The sequence below is a fragment of the Suillus clintonianus genome, assembly GCF_016758775.1.
Source record: "Suillus clintonianus strain FC179 chromosome Unknown DEU56scaffold_32, whole genome shotgun sequence".
Taxonomy (NCBI): domain Eukaryota; kingdom Fungi; phylum Basidiomycota; class Agaricomycetes; order Boletales; family Suillaceae; genus Suillus; species Suillus clintonianus.
In genome coordinates, this window is record NW_024539256.1 from 6,731 (window position 1) to 25,438 (window position 18,708).

An 18,708-nucleotide genomic window follows, 5' to 3' on the forward strand; every position below is an offset into this window, starting at 1 on the left:
GGGCGAAGGTGTCGGTATAGTCTAGACCTTCGATCTGCGTGAAACCCTGTGCAACAAGACGGGCCTTATGACGGGCAATCTGACCATTCTCGTCATATTTGTGCGAGTATACCCACCGTGAGCCTACTGCTTTTCTCCCTGATGGGAGTGGTGTTAAGACACCCACTCCTTTTTCTCCCAACGAGGCTAACTCTTCGTTCATCGCACTTTCCCAATGACCTGAATCCGTTGACGATCGAGCTGCAGATATCGTTTTGGGGGGAAGCTTCCGACCGTCAATTTTATTGTCGTCCGTCAAGGATACGTGTCTTGCAGAGTGTTCGATGATGACATTGGAGGTCGCAGTGGTAACACAATCTTGTTCTTCATCAACTTCCTCCTCGACAGTGACGGGGACGTAGGTCCAACGCCGCTGTACTGGAATATGTTTGGTCGGAATGGCGACAGACTTTGGAACCGCTGGTCGTGCGTCGATGCGTTGACGTGTCGAACGTCGTGGCTCAGGAGGTGGTGCCGTTTCTATGGGAAGTTCAGTAGTGACGGGAACTGGCAGAACATTGTCGTTTGACTGCGGGAATGGCTGTGGGGGTTCGAGGGTAAGAGGAGTGGATAACGGAAGTGCTCCCACTGAAACGGTACTGGGTCCTGACAATGTGATCTCAGAGCCGTCTTCTCGAGGTCGTGTGATTTTGAAGCCGCTTTCTAGAGGTCCAGTTCGTGTGATTTTGAAGCCGTCTTCTGATATTGACAATGGTTGAGGCAATGCGCGAGTGGACTGCTGCATTAGTGTGCGCTGATTATATAGTTCGACAAGGGGGGAAACGACTGAGTTGGGTGTGCCGTAGAAGATGGTTTCATCAAAATGGACATTCCGGGAGCGTACCGTTTGTCGTGTCGCCGGGTCCCACAAAAGGTATCCAGCATCTTTGACGTGCCCTAGTAAGAAGCACCGTCTAGAGACAAATTCATATTTGCTGCGATTATCGTCTGGGATGTGAGCATAGGCGAGGCAGCCAAATGGACGTAAGTGCGAGACATTCGGTAGTTCACCATAGAAGAGTTCAAACGGTGTCCTATTGTCAGTGGCTGACGACGGAAGGAAGTTCTTGATGTAAGCTGAGTTGAGGATTGCATGACCCCAGAACGAACGAGGGTAACCGCTCTGGTGGTGAGCACTCAATGCTCGAGTAGCAACCGTCTGGTGTCCGCGCTCTGCAACGCCGTTTTGTTCTGCTGTGTATGGCATTGTAAGCTCATGTTCAATGCCCTTACTGCGCAGAAGCTCGATGGTAGCATGAGAGACATATTCACTGCCATTGTCGCTGCGGAGACGTTTGACCTGCTGACCTGACTGGTTCTCAATCCAAGCGATATATCGCATAAGATGAGAATGTACCTCGCTCTTGTGCTTAAGGAGGTAAATGGTCGAAAAGCGTGAAAAATCGTCTGTGAAGGCGACAAAATACGTTTCGCCAGATTGAGTTGCGGTGTTGACAGGTCCCCAAACATCAGTGTGAATGAGCTCGGCGATGTGCGTCGCACGGTGTCGAGCATGAGGCGGGAACGGTAAGCGTTTCTGCTTGCCCATTAGGCACGACGGGCAGTCAATATGGTCACCAGATCTTGCGGACTTGTCTGAGGAATCAAGAGACAATCCCACTACAGCCTTCTCTGCTTTTCGCAAGGTGGAATTCGCAGCATGGCCCATGCGCGCATGCCATACAGCCAGTGGTAAAGGCATAGCCGAGGTGGACCTGCTGGCAAAGGCCACATGGGTGTGCTTGGCCCGTAGATAGTATAAACCGGCAGAACACTCCACACGTGCGATCACGGTTTTATCAGCACGATGCATTTGTCCCCCTTCAGCATCCGTTTGAAAGAAAATGCCTTCCGACGCTAAAGCAGACACAGATATCAGTGTGCACCGTAGGTCAGGTACATGGAGGAAGGGGAGTTCGATGAACTCATGTTTCCCACTGTTGTCGAGCGCTAGCGTGATGAATCCCCATCCTGGGGCAAGAACGGTATCATTATTGGCAAGCTTCACGATTAGGGGAGGGTTATAGGTTCTGTAACGAGTGAAGAGGGAGTGTTTGGATTCCATATGTGCGGTGGCGGCTGAGTCTACATGGAACGGGAATGAAACAATGTTCGTATTAGAGTAACTGGCAGAATGCGCAGGGAGACGAAGGAAGAATGGGATGTTGTTAGGTTGTCCTGCCGTGAGGGTCGATATGTCAGTGCCCTGTGAGGGTGAGGAAGGGATGCATGCTGACGTATTGGGTGCGTCCGATTTTCCTAGGCGAGCACGACAGTTGTGCCAGATGTGGCCCGTGCGTTTGCAAGACCCACATGTTGAACGCCACGACAATTCCCATTTATCCCCCTTGGAGGCGTCAAAATCCTTCGGCTTGGCACGTTCGGTAGGTTTACCTGCTGCTTTCGTCACCCTAGCGGCCATGGCTGTGTGATGCGCATGCGGGTTTGCGGAGCCAAAACTTGCATAGTATTGTTCCGAGTTTCTGATCTGGCTGATTACTCCTTCCAGCGTTAGCTTCCCGGCATTGGCGTCAGCGCTATGGAGTATGAGCTGGGAAAGTGGCGCATAGAAATCGGGAAGGGCACGCAGTAGCGCTTGGACAATGGTATATTCGTTGCACTTCCATTCGATGGATTCGATGACCTTGAATTGGGCTTTGATGTCCGTGATCTCCTTAATGGTCTTGGTAAGGGAGTCGCTATCAGATGCTTTGGGGAGGTCAAAAATGCGACCCATAAGGCCCGTGAAGCGGATGCCGACAGACGCCTGGTATTTATCTTCCAGCGCCTTCCAGATGGCGGCCGGATCAGTGACACCCGTGAAGTGGATGAGGTCACTTGAGTGCACCGCCATACCAAGTAGTCCCTTGGTTATACTTTGTCGTTCCCGAAAGGAGATGACATCCGTGCTCGCGTCGTGCGTCGCAAGACGTTTGTTGAAATCATTGTCCGTCTCAGCAGAGCTCTTGGTCGGGCGCTGAGGACCCTTCTCGTCACCAGAAAGGAGACGCCAAAGATTGAAGAGCGAGAGCCAAAGGTCCATGGATGTTACCCACGAGGTGTAGTTGGAGCCATTGGCGTCCAGAGGAGCATGAGGAAAAGATGTTGGAATTCGAATGTTGGATGACGATATGGTGGACATTGCTGATGTAGAATGACGTGTCGGCGATGGCGACAGTAGAATGGGAAGAGTAAGTGGATTTGGTAACGAGCGAGCTGGTATGACGGGCGTCAATGGCGGCGATGGCGGCAAGGGGATGGATAAAATCCGCGGGTCAAGCGGGGATAGAGGGCGACCTTGTTCCAGTTCGGGAGAAGTCGGAGGAGCTCAGATAAGGTGAGTGGAAGCGAGAAACGAATGTAAACCTAGTCTGAGTCAGGGCTCATAACCTATCAAAGGTGACGAGACTCGGACCAGGGAACTAAGGACGGGAACGGACTCAGTCTTGGATCGAAAGACTAATGATTAACTATGAATCATACCTAAGGACGGGAACGGACTTAGTAGGGTAGTAGTTAGTAAGGGTAGAGTAGAGTCGTTAATAAGAAAGCTCACCTCAGTCTTGGATCGAAAGACTGAGGGAGATTATTCGACGAGAGGAAGAATTAATACGTTGATTGAGACGGAGAATCAATAGGGAACGTGTATGATGCATGGTAGGAGGAGTGATTGTGTATGTAAGAAGGAAAGGATAAGTACGTGTAAGAGTCATATCTTGATAGAATCTCACATCACGCTTTCCATCATCACCCCCTTTCTTCGTAAACGCCCGCCATATATCATTAACACCTTCATATCTTGTGCACTGCGAACCTGCTCGAAAGAAGTTAGAACATACATCTGGCACTACCACGCACCACAGTCAATTCTGTTATGGATATTTCTTCTGCTCGACGTGTCTTTCATTGTGCTTCGCCATGGGATCCAAAAGGTCCAGAATAATTGCTGGGCGCTACAGTCGTCGCACTTCTGATGCCAATTGGACGCCACATGTACCACATATGGTGAATGCACCAGAGCGGTGACTAAAGCATGTTACCGGTGTTCGCTGATTTACCCACTTGCCCACATGATAATGAATCGACGATCCATACCTGCTAAAAAAATTCAAAGGTCCACACCAACTGCGCTGATGCCAGATTTTGTCTTGGCAGTTTCCCAACGTCCAGATCCCTCATCGGCGAACACATTGGATGCCAACGCGCCTTCGGGGTATGTATAGAAATTGTCGACATCTCTTGAAGGTTCTTTACGCCATCATAGGTAGGGGTCTTGTTGCTTCGTCTCAGGTATACTGATTCATGCCGGCAAACATCTGCCTGATGAGTGGGTCAACATGTTCAAAGTCTTTGGCTTGGCATCGAAAAAATAGATACTTACTAAGGGCGATCTCAGAGCCAAATATTATGAACGCAAAATGTTATCCAAATAGCTGGGAAAGATAATCCATGTGAAATGCAGTAGAGCATCGGCAATGTAAGATGTGGACGGGTGAGAACGAGAGCAAGGTTGAATACAGTGTTCTCACTTATGATACATTGAAAGCCAAAACGATTTCATAGCACCCGCGGCCCGTCCCCATGGCAGTGAGGAGTCTGCCTGGTATTCTTGCTCGGATTCTTCTAGTTGATGCCAAAATTCGACAGGATCGTGATCATGACGTGGCTGACTGATCAAGCGGTTGTACACCAGGTACGCGGCGTGGAAGGACAGCACCACGCGCGAACATTGAAACCACTGGCGTCACTGGAATGGGTCCGATCATACAAGGGGTCGACAGATATCGCACAAACAGGCTGGTGCAGCTCGTATTAATCTGCTTTGATGGGAAAGTATGACATAGTGATCTATTTTAGGAACGGGAGTCTTAAGGCAATGTGAGGTTGGTGATACGGAAGGTTGCTTGGCTGTTTATTTCTCCTCATAGATATCGGTATAGCGAGAGTAGTACAGGTGAGGGCACAGATGCTGAGTACGAAGGATTGGGTGAGACACTATCCTCTGTGTCGTGGAGGTTGGGTAACCCAGCTTGGTGGTACCCTTGCCACTGATGTCAGAATCTGTGGGGGGTATTGCAGCCGTTTATTTAAAAATGCTGCAGAGCTAATTCTGCTGCTTGGAGAGCACGAGGTCCGTGGAAATCGGTGCAGTCTCAAGGTCAGCTACATATCTCGTGAATAAGTCATCATCCGAGCTGTGACTGGCAGAAATATGGCGAGGTGGGTATGTCTAAAAACCAGTACAGATAGATTAGTCAAGGAACGTGCCAAGGCACATGTATGAATAGATCTTACAATGTACCAGTTTCATAAACCCAGGCCAAATAAATGTGGTATCCACATACACTGACAGAGACCGACTTGGATCTTCGCACTTAGCGTTTTCCTATCCGATGCTGAGCATTCAAGTCAGCACTGAAACTTCGACAAAAAGCTCGACCACTTGTACCTCGGATAGCCTCCAAAAACATCATATCATAATGACCACAGACTCGGATGCAGGATTATGGATGGCCATTGGCCAGTCAGTGTTGGCGCCACCACGAACATTAGATGTTTCTGCCGGCTTGTGAGGAATTGGCAATGTCACGGTGACATGCGAATTGACTGTGAACACGAGGGGCGAGCTTGACAAGATAAAAAGTCGTTTCTGCAGTGATTGCCGAGTTGACGTGACTTGAACAACCTGTCTAGTATCTTTGAAAAATGCAACTACTCACTCATAATTCATACTCGCATCTTCCGCGTCGTCCTCTCACAGTACGGTACATAGTTGTTGCTGCATCAAACACCAAGTACTGCCAGTGCTGACTTTGCTGAGACATCGATGGTCATCAAGCGGTCACGGTAGCGTGGGAAGGATTCGTTGACCTCCGAGTCATCCTTCTCGGTGACATCGTGCTGCGCGCCAGTCAGTTCTGCAACCACATATTTTTAAGCCTTTTCCACTCTGCTCATATTTCATTCCACGTTGTAAAGTTTCATGCCTCGCCAGGACATCAAGAAGGCGACCTTCACTATTCCATTTGAGGGACCCTGGGCGTCATCTCCTGCTGTTGGGTAGCTGCTCGTGATGTCTTGAATCTTGATGGGGCTGCAACCGATTTGATTCTCATTGCTACCAAAGTACGCATCTTTTCGAACCCACGATGTGACGATCTGTGCTTTCAGCATGTTGAGATCTAGCGAGCAGAATCGGACGATCCATTGGACTCACTTTCGAAGAAAAGAACATCAATCACGGCCTATCCAAGTGATATCTCAAGGATGAAGCTCCACCCGCGTCTGTTGTCTCTACGACATGAAGGACGACAATTTTCAATGAGGACATTCGCCATTCTATTTTCAAAGGACCAACATGGCGTTGATAATCGCAGGGCCGTCGTCTCCTCCTGTTGGTTCGTGACGTAGCAGTTTGATTGCAGCTGATTTAGTTCTCATTGAGGTCAAGGGTCGCCTTTTTTCGAACCCATGATGTGTGCTTTAAGTAGTTGAGATCTAGTGAACAGAATCGGACGACTCAGAGCGAAACTCGAGAGTCATAGACTTGCTCCAGGATCACATAGAGAGGGTCTCAAGAGCGAAGTAAATTTGTCTCATCGCACCACGCCGCTACATTTTTGCTGGTTGGTTGGTGCTTTCCATGTGGCTGTGTCGAATGGCTCGATCACTGGGAAGCACTGACTCGTCACGTTGGCGTGGGACGACATCTTTGAATCACCATCGTCGACGTGGGTCTTATTTTCCATGTCATTTTCTCGCACCAATACCAATCTTCCGCAATCTCACTCAGATTACTGTTCTAAAGTATAAAGAACTCGTGCTTGCACCAGGCGTTATATGCTCCAAGGTGTGGACAAGATTGTTCGCACCTCCACGACTGGAGAACATGACGATTTCTAATCACGTATTTGAAACGCTACGAATAAGGAATTGGGCTTGAAGTGAACAGATGCGAGCAGTTCTGCTACTGGGATTGATCTACTTGAGACGCTTCTCAATTTGGAGGCGAGGGTGAGGAAGAGTTGCAGGACGTCTTAAAAATTATAATGTGCCAGCTTGTGGGCAGTGACTCGGACGTCCTCTTTGAGCCTCTCAAAGAACCATTGGACAAGGTAGGCTGTTGTCTCACTATAGAAAACGCACTGAATTTCCCTTCGCCATGTCTGCAGTCCCCGGACTATTTCAATATCGTCTGATGATAAGAAACACTACGATGCCAAGATGATCTGGTTACATTGGCGCTGAAGAAGACAGGACGAGAGCCAAAATTGTCGACCTCATACTCGGCGTGGCACTGATATCTCCGGGACAATCGCAGCGTCAAAAACAGGGTCTTTGATGTGCTAAAGATGTCAGATAACTGTGTTACCAGTTTAATGCATGTCAGCGACAGGAACGAGTAACATTGGTAAACGCAACTATCTGAGTTCCGAGCTACGTCAACATCGCTGATCTAGTTCCTGTCGTAGAATTCGTCATGCGCCCATAAACTGGAATCGGGCACCAGCTTTGTGTGCCCGTTGGCGCCTAGCTTGCTGTATCTGACATATCAAAAATGGCAGTGCTCGTAGACCTACTTGGCTCCTTGTCGGAGCAGGCGAGGAGTCTAATATATTCATGCGAAACAAGGTTCATGCCCCGGGCTACATCTCGTCGATCTCCATTGGATATATTTGCCCTCTTACTATGGCTTAGCAAGGGAATCGTGCTGTCAGAACTCATCCATAGCGCACGCCGCACATGGAGTCCTCCAATATCAATGTACGTGCGTGCGAAAAATACGGCGACCTCGCATGGGAGTCAAACTTTATATTTATGAAGTTGGGCGCTTCAACAATTGGACTTCGTTGAACTCTTTCGGGGGATTACTAACATCCTTGTGATTAGTGGTTGCAAGTACAAAACGGCTCCGAGGAACGTCTGGACTCTTGAGGCGATCAACACTTCTAGCACTTAATCTCTTCCTGCATAAACGATTTATCCATTGCAAGATGTCTGATTGGTCGCCGATCATTGCACGCATTGGTCAACATCAACCCCCTATCCCTCGCATCAGGCTGAGCTCTTTGTCCCTGTACTTCTCAACTTCTTCTTGCCCATGTTCCGTTCTCTCGGAATCAGACAGGGCGTCTGATTCCCCGAACGTGTGGTGATTAAGGTCTCCGGAACTTCCCAGGTGAGGGTTCCCCATTAGTGTCGGTCATTGCGCTCAAAATTTATTGCTGATCGGATCAGGGATGTGATGCCAAGGCAGAAGTTTAATCTATTATTGCTGTATTCGAATACCGCCCATATGTGCCTATTTCCACTTATTCAGCTAGGTTAGGGCATCCGATGTTTAAAATGATGCAATACGAGAGTCCTTAACAGCTACGGTGACAAATCGTGAGGGGATGTAAAGAAGACAGAGGTCATGCATAACGTGAATAAGACGTATCAGGAGAAGAGACTATCAGGCATATCCGAACGATTCGACGTGCAGGGTCACGCTTGGTCCCCCGCTGAGAATACTGGAAGGCCCAGAGACTGGGAAACGAAGGGCATGACGGACCGCGCGTGCTATGCCCTGCGATCCGCAAACTAATGTCATATCCGATAAGTTACACATTCTCGGAAACCGGCGGAATTAATACTTACCGCTCACCGACATACTCCCCGAGGCCACGCTGACCTCTTCTTTGAGCAGTGCATCAAGATCTGATCTTCCACTTTCCATCTTGACGCCGCGCAAGGAAAATAACGACGACGACGTGAAAGAGCCTTCCCTTGTCACAACTTGTTCGGGAGTGTCTTTCTTCTCTGTTGGATTTGAAAGGCTGGAATCCTCTTCCATGGGGAGGGCATTCTCTACCATTGATGGAGAACCAGTATTAAAGATGCGGATAGATACCGTCAGGGAAGGTGGTGCGAGCTGAACAGCCTTGATAAGGGCTTCTTCGATCCATCGAACATACCCTATAAAATATGACGTTAGTAAAGTCGTGAAAAAAGCTGCGGATGAGTCACGAATCCACGCACCAGCTCCGCGTATTGACCAAATGAACACCACTCGTTTGCAATTGCTTTTCCCTTTGCGTACGCGTCTATGGAAACAATAAGACATCAATTATAACAATCAAATTAATAGACGCACTCGATAACGCTCAGGAAGACCGGAAGAGTGTACGATATACCAGACCCTCCTGACTTCGATAAGTACTGTGTCATTACGAGATGACACACAGCTCACCTGCCACCAACACAGACGTGTCGTAAGAACCAAGGTCAGGTGACGGGCCATAAGGACCATCTACAAAAACCTTAACCTTGCCTTTCCTTGCGGCTACCTCCTTTAGCTTTTTCGTAAACCCTCCGTGCACGTTGACCAAAAACACTAGCTCCTTCCAGAATGGAGCGCTTGATCCCAGATCCTGTGTTTCATGGTTTTCATCACTTCCTGATTGATCCTCCGTTGTCACGGTTGACAGAAGACTGGAATCAAAACTCGCAATGGTAAAAGGGTGCGCTTCGAATGGCAGTGTCGAAACTGAGGGCATGATTAGATATGCCGTTTGTCCTGCGGACCAATGAAAATGAGGGGGTCGGCGTAGGCGTAATCGAACGACATCTTCAGAAAGCAATTCTGTTACTGCATCCATTGTGCCAGATCCTGACTTGAAGCCAAAGTAAGAGTGATTGAACACAACCAGCCGAACCACCCGGATGAAGCGATCCAGAGCCCAGAATACGAACGAGGGCCATATCCAGTACGACCCGCTGATTGCCGCTAATCAGAAACGAAGCTGTCTGTATTAATATGCACTTACAAAGCACCCTTGGTGTGGTAATATCCTCCCACTAGGAATATCCTGGGTTCTGTCGGTCAATAAAAATTACAAGAGTGTAGAAGTCCAACACCCACAGAGCGCCAAGGAAGTGAGTGTAGAAGAAGATCTCGTAGACTTCAGTGCGAATGGGACGCAGTGACACTATGATCAGAATAGAGAAAGCAACCATGGCAGTGATACCGACGCGGAGCCAGTCCTCGTTCAAAGTCTCCCGGAAGCTTTCGATGAACTGTATTAGAATGTCGCAACTATGAATTGAAGGTACTTACGAGGGAAAGCATACCACTTCACCCGCTGCATGGACCCAAAGTAGCATGAAGCATGTCCTAGCCATCATTCGATGGATATAGTTGAGCTTTCTGCCCATGAGTAAGTGCTACATGGGGAGTAATTGAGGGCCTTACACTATCATAACTGATGCCTGTGACCACTAATGCGAAAAACTCAGTGACACATCGGATTCGTAGCTTTTCCACCTACGAGACACGAGGTTGTTTTTTGTGCCAAGAGCCGTGATAATGGGAAATTGACTGGATGCCAGCATGCCCACGCGGTTGCTCCAGTAGACGATATCAAGCTTCTGACCCTCGACGGAGGTGGCTGCGTGATTTAGTGGTCAATGCAGTGTAAGTAGGACTACACATAATCATGTGGACTTACTATTAATGAAGCAGTAGATCAACATAAGGACGATGTATGCCACAGTCACAAAAACTTCTGCCATGTTGAGGGTATAGGATTGTCCTATTTCCAGGGTCCATCGGAAGGCAACAACACGATAGAAATTTATGATCGCCAGCGGGATCCGACGGAGAGAAACTTTGTATTGAATGGCATTGGTGGTAGCCGTTTCTTCATCGGACTCGTGGTGTCGGCGCCTGGCGAATTTGGAGTGAATGAGTGACCCCCACTGGAAGCAGCCAACTACAAAGAGAAATGCGGCGATAGTGTACCACACTTGTTCAGGGTAGGTGTCATTTTCGTGAACAAGCGCAGTTATGTCAGCATCAGAGAAATCGGAGGACATCCTAAGTTGCAAGGAAGGGATGAGCTGGCAGAAGAGGGGAGAAGGGAAGACTATATATGAGGAACATAGTGGAAGGAGTTTGAAAGCCGAAAAATAATCTTACCTCAGGCGTTTGGAGTTCATGTGGCAATTTTCAGTGTTACTAAATCACCGGGACATCCGAGTTCGCCTTCTCGAGAACACTGTAACGATCTGATCGCCAAGACTGGCATTGATCTCGCTTCAGCCTATCCGAAAAGGGTTTGCGGATCCGAAGCATTTCAGCAGAATGAATGAGTAAGATGTGACCATTAAAAATCTTATCTACAGTGTGCGCACGAATTCTCGAAGGCACTGCATGCAATAAAGGAAGCTCGCTGCACTGCGGCTGCCGTATAGCTTGACGCCCAGCGCTCAGCGTTTACTCACTTAGCGCGAGGCCTGCCATGCTGTTAAACGTATTAATACAATTGTAGAACACCGTGAAGAGTTATGCATACTTGTTTGGGACCACGGACACATGCGTGCTACTGGTGTCACGGTCAATGCTGAAGTGAGTGTTGTGGATCATGGAGTTGCAACATGAAATTGACCGTCATCAAGTACTATACCTTCGCGCCCATCACATAATATGCCCGGATCTGTTCAACCAAACACAAAAATATGCACACACAAAGGATTTACACACACAGAGTCGCATACAGTTGCCGAGATGTTGTCAGGATGCTTTGGGATTAGCGTGACTTCCCCGTTTTGGTAACACCGCGACGACAAAATGCTCGAGGAACTTTAGTTGGCTAAATCCTTCACCCTTTTCACTAGTTCTTTTGAGGGAAAAAAAGTCACGTAGCTGGTGGGTGAACCCTTTATGATAGGCTTTGCCAGGAGATCAAGAAGGCTTAGAACGATTGTTAGGCGCTAATGGCTTCAAACTTCCTGTATTGATAGGATCATTTGAATGTTTGCATATCGGGCATGCGTCTCAAGCCCACTGGTGCCCGACTGCATATCGACATGTTCACGTTCTGCTTCTCCTGATGGACTCTGATGACTCAACGATGCCATTTGTTGTAAATGAGATTTTAACATATTTCAAATATCTGACTCATAGAAAAGTGTTGCCGTAGTGGGTGACTTCCCGCAGTGTTCAGAACACTGTTCTAGTTCTAAACGTAGTTCTAAACCGCTCCTGCCGACGTGCCGCTGTCAAACGTCAGTGTTTTGCAAGTCCGCACGTCAAACTGACCCAGTTCTAGATTGATATGTAGAAGGGGGGGTAAGACCCCCTTTCTAGATTCAAATCGTGTTCTAAACGTGTTCTAAATCACATTCAAACTCCGTGGCGGTGTCGCAAACGTCTGGTACGATGGACACTTGCTTAGATCTTTGCACGAACATTAACGACGCGCAACCAATCTCACATTTCCAGGGCAAAATGCATGTCTGCTGCCATCTCAGCTGTCCAAAAGACAAATTTTCACTCGTGTAAGTTCCTGTTGCATATATGAGTAGGAAATTTTCGTTGATGATCCATATAATCCAGGGCACATCTTGTCGTCTCGATAACCATAAAGACAGACACATATCTGACCTTCTCGTGTGGTATTTCAGGTAACCGTTCCCGCGCTATGCGTGTCTATCACCCACCACCTCAACCTGCCCCTACAGACAATATTTTCACGTATCAGGCTGGTGAACCTCCGAACATGGGTCCGAACCATCCAAATAACCAGGTATATTCGGTTCTGTTCATTTTAATCAATGTCCTTATTGGTGTTTTCACTTCACAGCTTCCTGGCTTTAGTGCTGCCTTTGGCGGGCTTGATTCTCGCATGATACCCCAGGGTCCTGGCCAGGTATGTCTCCGAGTCCCGAATTCACATTTTGCAAACTGACGTGTCCTATAGAATCAATATACATATCCACCACCTCTCCCTCCTCCATCATACCCAACTCCTGCGAGGCAGCACATTGACCCTTCGTTAATGGACTACGACAACGAGGATGACGAGGATGAATTCCCACCTGTGTCCACCCTGCTTGAGCATGCTGCCAAGCCAGCGAAAAAGATCGCAGGGAGCCGTCGCACGAGCACTGTTATTACTACTGCCAAAGCTAAAGGCAAGGCACGTGCCATCGACAATACTGGACCGCTGGTAAATCGAAAGCGAAAAAACCCTGTCCGCACCTCCCACTGCCTCCGACTCATCTAAGAAACGTGGCCGTCAACAGGGAGCACCAAATTATAACGAAGATGACATTGATGCTCTACTCGATGCGTGCGAATCGTGTTTGCCTGTGGGTGCGAAGAGTTGGAATATTGTTGAAGCCACCTTTGCACGGTGGGCGAATGACAATGACCGTCCAGCTCGCTCGTCCAAGTCTCTCGAACTCAAATTCAAGCAAGTAAGTCTTCTTTCACACATTGTTGGCCATTGACCTAATGAATTATTTGAAGTTTGTTCGAACAACGAAGCCAACAGGGGATGCAGAATGTCCTCCTTACATTGACCGAGCACATTACATCGACACTTTGATTAACGAGAAAGCTGGGACTCGTGATCTTGATGACGAAGAACTTGCTGATGAAGTTGTTGAAATCTCGGATGACGACGACGACGACGACCCAACAGTGTCAGCCCTTTCGAAGACCAAGCCAACTCAAATCAAGCACGAGGCCCAAGAGCCTCGTCTTGGGCCTGCTGCTCGCCGTGCGACATCCCCTGTTATTTCCCGTCCCCCTCGCACATCACGAAGTGCAGGGGTTGACCTTCTGGCAACTATATCTGCTTCTCTCGACCCTCGCCTTCAGGCCGTCCGAGACGAAGATCGCTCAGCACGCGCCATTCAATCTACACAGGTCATGTCGCTGACCACTCAGCTCCGTGATGCACACGCCACCGTCAATAAACTTCATGGCCAGCTTGCACAAGTCGAACGTGAACGTGCTAATGCTGAACGTCGTGCAGACCGTCTCGAGATGCAGCTTGAAATGGCCAAGTTCATGCAGGACTCTCGTAGTGGGCACCAGCAGCAAGAACGTGTTCGTCGTGAGACAATCTATAGAGATGGAGGCCGCTCGACAATCTGGGTCACACCTGACGAGGCTGGAGATGACTTTGGCCTTGATGACCATGATGTGGTCTCACGACGTGACATTGTTGAGGACCAGCGTGTGGGTCGTTACACTCGTGCCATTGTTCCCCGAGTCCCGATGACCCCTCGTACATCTGCTACACCTCGTGCTTCAGCTACCCCTGCCAGTGGCCCATCCTCTGCACGTCTCGATGTCTCATTCACACCAACATCAATTACCATATCTCCCAGTCATGGTAGGGAATCCAAAGGTCCCAATGAGATAGATTAGTTACGAAATTTCGAAGTACATGTGCAAAATAAATCCCCACTTAGTTCTACTTGTCACATATGATGGAATCGTGCGACCCTATCATTTCGACGTTGTTCGGAGAACAACATGCTTTCAAAATGTGCCCATACTTCCTCCTGCTCATTTTGAACCCAGATAGGCATGTATACCGAATGAATTTGGCTTATGCCGACTTTCTGAGCACGAAGATTGTTCAGACGGACACATGCCTCGAGCAAGTCTTGTCGTTGCTCAGAATGATTGATATCGAGAGGGATTCGAAGTCGTCCAAATGAACCTTGAAGTGTGCGCATGCCCCATTCGGCCGTCTGACGAAATGACAGGAGTTGTCGATCGAAGGCTAGCAGGTTCCCCCTTTCAATTTCATTTGATGGGAGGCGCTGCCCTGCCTTGATGGGGGCTTTAATCCGACCGGCAATCTGATCAGTTCCACGAGGGAAGGCAGTATCTGCCACAAGGTAATATCCAGCTGGTGTCTCCTTGCGAAGTTTTTCGTAAATTGGCTGTGCAACACGTGAGTCATGCCAGCTCCCTGGGGCATTGAGTCGACATTGAATAATACTGCCTGCATTAACTAATGAGTAGGAACGAACTGATAACAACGAGGACTTGGACTGACCATCAGCTGCGAATGCAATGACAGAGCTTACAAAGTGATCATGCAGCCAACCATTATAGGTGGCATTCTCGATCTCTTGGTCACTCGAAGTCTGCACTGGTAAATTAAGTCCGTCGAGTGTTCCGAAAGCGCCGGTCAATAACGGGTGACGTGCAGTAACAAGATAATTCAGCTCTTGGAATTTGTCACCCGCAGGCCACTGGATGATGCCTTCGGGAATGTGTTTGAGTGTGCGAAGGAGTATCTGTGAGTGCAAAATTCAGATAGCGTGAGACTGTGCTTGGGATTAACGCGAAAATTTGCATCAGGCTGACTTCTCGCATGGTGGAATTAAGCCAGTGAAGGACAAGGCCCAAGGCCCCTGCAGAATCAAGTGAACGACGATGGGCTCGAGGAACAGCAGTAGTGGGGATGTCATCACGGGGAATGGGTGTGGTGTTCCAAATGGTTGTGAAGCCAGCTGAGAGGAGGTGATTGAATGTCGACACATCAACCCCCATGGTTGTGATGAAAGCTCGATCATTACGAGCCATGTATAGAGCTTGCCAGGGAGTATTGGCACGGGGATTGGGAAGTAGGTCACCTCGAATGAGGTACGTTCTTCTTGCTTGTCGGCGTGCGAGACGTTCACGTCGTGATTCTTCGGCTCCTGAAAAAATCACTGCACCAAGTACAGCTATCCTGTGCCTTCGGAATTCATCTTCATCATCTCTCTCATCCTCCATGAGCTCAATCATGTGATATAGCTGGTGCAGATCAGCTTCGTCGTCGTTCATGTGTAGGTTTAAAAATTATAATTATGTATCTAGAATCTAGATATGATTGGTCTGCGGTTTGGAATCAGTTCTAGATTATGTTGTACTGCGAGCCGAATCTCCGACGAATAAGATTTGAAACGATATCTAGATTTCTAAACACTGCGGGAAGTCATCCAGTATTCTTTCTTTGCCTCAAACGACTTCTCTATTTCCACCGTTCGCCATGTGCGTATGCTTCCGCATTTCTTGTCCTTGAGTATGTCTCTCACCGCCATTGCATACACATCAACGCGTTGTGCAGTCTCGTACTGAAACCCGAGTCTCAGATTTGCTCCTGGACCACGAATTCTGCGGGGAGACATCACCAATCAGTAAGTTTTATCGCACCATGTCGCTAAACACGCTGGTTTGTCGGTATTTGTCTTACCATCCTGGCCTTGGGCAACGTCTCCTTACAATCATGCCAAGGTGCATAGCGATCAGGTCCTCGACAGAGTGACCCGGCTGAATTAGAACATTTCTGCGTGAAGATGTGTTCATCCAGGGCTACGCTGGCGCCTTTTCCACCGATACCCTACCGGTAAGCCATGCGCGAAAAAATCCAGTTATCAGATGGTCGGTGATACCCAAGGGGTTACAATCATAGACTATACGTGTCACCTAATGTAAGCCATATCCAACAACGAGATGGAACTGAAATGTTTAAGCGCCATAGATTATTGGAGACAAAACAAGTCAAATTTGAGGTCTGTTGGCAATCTGCTGGCGTTGCAAATGCTATGTATCTGAAGGAGTATTTAAGGTGGATAGGTTCTGCACATGCCACTACTCGGGACATAAAACCAAGTAGCTGTCATCCTACCTTCCTACTTCAGATATCTTTTTGGGATTCTACATCACATCTCACAAATAATGCGTCTCGCCATCATCCTTGCCGCCCAATTTGCTGCTTTGGCAGCGTCTATGGCTATCAGTGCTGACAGCAGCTGTGCCATCTTTTGTGGCTCAAATGCAGATTGCTGCGCAGGCAGTGATTGCGAGAAAGTATACGACCACCAATATGAGGGAGGTGTAAGTAGTTTTCATCTAGGATTCAATCCCACAACTCACCGGCGTGGTAGTCTGTGTACGTGTTTATGTGTATAGCCCAGTGAGCTACAGTGAGTCATGTTTCTGCTTCACACCGGTGTATTGTAGTTGATGTTCATTGCAGAGAGCGCTTGCTTTTGAAAAAAATTCCACTGCTGTTCGAGCAATGAAGACCTTGGAAATAGAGGGACAGCTCAAACACTTAGAACATAACATATGACTGAAGCACTTACGACGCATTGTTTTTCTCCTCGTTGTAAGGCTATCCTTCCACAGTGTTTGTCAGGCAAGCCCCGAAAGGATTGCAGCCGTATGTGGTCCCTAATAAATGTCATATTTCAGTAAGATGTTAGTTTGTACACTACGCAGGGAGGGACTCGGAACCAAGTCCAAATTGTGGCACAAATTGTTGTTCATGTAAGGCTAGGTTCCACTCCATCACATATGGTATGATCATATGACTTACGAGCACTTCACTGGCAACCTGACTCAGACACGCCCGTGATTCTACACAGATTATTGTGAATTGACATGTATGAGTTGTTGGAACTTGGAAGTCAGTACAAAGTTCAAACAACGATAACCGTTATCGTATCACGTGACTATTTACCTCTATAATCACGCACCGTGAAAAACTACCTTTTTTTGACCAGTTTTGCGTATTTTTCGCCACGGTAATCCAAATGCCCACTAGGTCGATCCGCGCGTCCTTATTGCAAGCTGAACACTTAGATACAACTGGTGAGAGTATTCGAGAGTGAAAAGAAATTTACTAGGCCTAAGATAAAGCTCACCTTGACAACCTTGCTCAGAAGCGTATCTAAGTGTCTGCAGACGCGAAGGGGAAATATTGGGTCCAATCATGCCGCATTGCCATACGATACAACACAAATGCCTAAAGGAATCGTTCGGCGCCGTAAAGGTACGAGAGATCTTCGAGACTACAATATCTCCAACGTCCTGACGTCCATCATATCATGAACAGAAGCCACATCCCTGACTTGAGCAACGATATTGTGATCCGACGCGATTCTCTTGTATTCCCCACCGCCCTGCTGCTTCAGCAAGAATGCTCCAAAAGGCTGCCCAAGGCGAACAATCAACCTCAATGCTCGTGAATAACACTCCGGATCCGGATCGACCGGCTCATTTTCTCCAGAAAACTCGCTGGATGATTCGTCTGAAGGAGACCGGCTCTCTGACCAATTTTCTGACCAACTTTCCAGGCTCTGGATCTCATCTGCAAGGTCAAGCGACTCGAGGTCATGTCGACTCCACGGACGGACGATGAAGAATGGCTGTCGTGTAGACTTTGCCCGCGAGAAATGGGCCAGCTTGTCATCTGTTGTGATTAACACGTTTTGAAGCCCGTCTGCCTTGACTTCATATGTGAAATGTATCTCCGATGGGTCATGACTGCGCCTCCGTCTGATCTCTGTGACAGGAAATACGATGCAAGGCAGATGCAGTCTGGAGTTTGCGAAACGAGGAGCACTGAAGCTGTCAAGGAGGGCGTAGAGTTTTAATGCCAACTCCATAGTCACAGTATTTTGCAGCGTGGAGACGGATTCCTGCATTTCGTCTTCGGATAGAGATGGTAGTGTGCATGGTGGATGTTTGTACGATGTAATGTCAGCTGGGAGACAGCTGTTGAACTCGGAGGATTTTCCGACCCAGTCTAGGGCAGTGATGTCGCCCGTCCGACCGACGATCTCCTGCAAGAGCCGACCGAGTGCGTTTTGTTTCGTCTCTCCATAGATGACGGGTAGGTGGACGCCGAAAATGCCAAACAATGAGTATGCAATGTCTTCCTGCAATGTCGTGACACGCGTCGACGCCCAATGAAGTTTCTCTCGCGCACCTCTCATCCCCGGACTGAATGTGACGAGGGACCGTGCATCTATATCTGTAGAATCCTGTAATTCCTGCATGATAGTGACAGACTCTTTGTGGTTGGGAGAGCGGTCATTGAGATAGGG

At 48.3% G+C, this 18,708-nt stretch overlaps 2 protein-coding genes across 2 annotated transcripts; one reads left to right on the top strand and one right to left on the bottom strand.

The window, feature by feature from the left end:
* Window positions 1-8,494: 8,494 nt before the first annotated feature.
* DEU56DRAFT_736223 (ferric reductase NAD binding domain-containing protein) lies at window positions 8,495-10,896 on the bottom strand (the record flags this gene model as incomplete). The annotated part of the gene is made up of 11 exons (XM_041348494.1): window positions 8,495-8,622; window positions 8,680-8,997; window positions 9,061-9,125; window positions 9,176-9,224; window positions 9,272-9,798; window positions 9,849-9,890; window positions 9,944-10,087; window positions 10,139-10,224; window positions 10,274-10,299; window positions 10,350-10,469; window positions 10,530-10,896. The coding sequence occupies 11 exons, from the start codon at window positions 10,894-10,896 to the stop codon at window positions 8,495-8,497; spliced, it is 1,872 nt and encodes a 623-aa protein (XP_041208777.1).
* Window positions 10,897-12,503: 1,607 nt separating this feature from the next.
* DEU56DRAFT_944770 (uncharacterized protein) lies at window positions 12,504-14,242 on the top strand (the record flags this gene model as incomplete). Its single annotated transcript, XM_041358990.1, has 5 exons — window positions 12,504-12,608; window positions 12,666-12,731; window positions 12,783-13,031; window positions 13,090-13,281; window positions 13,334-14,242. 5 exons carry the CDS (start codon window positions 12,504-12,506, stop codon window positions 14,240-14,242), a joined length of 1,521 nt encoding a protein of 506 aa, XP_041208778.1.
* Between the last annotated feature and the right edge of the window lie 4,466 nt (window positions 14,243-18,708).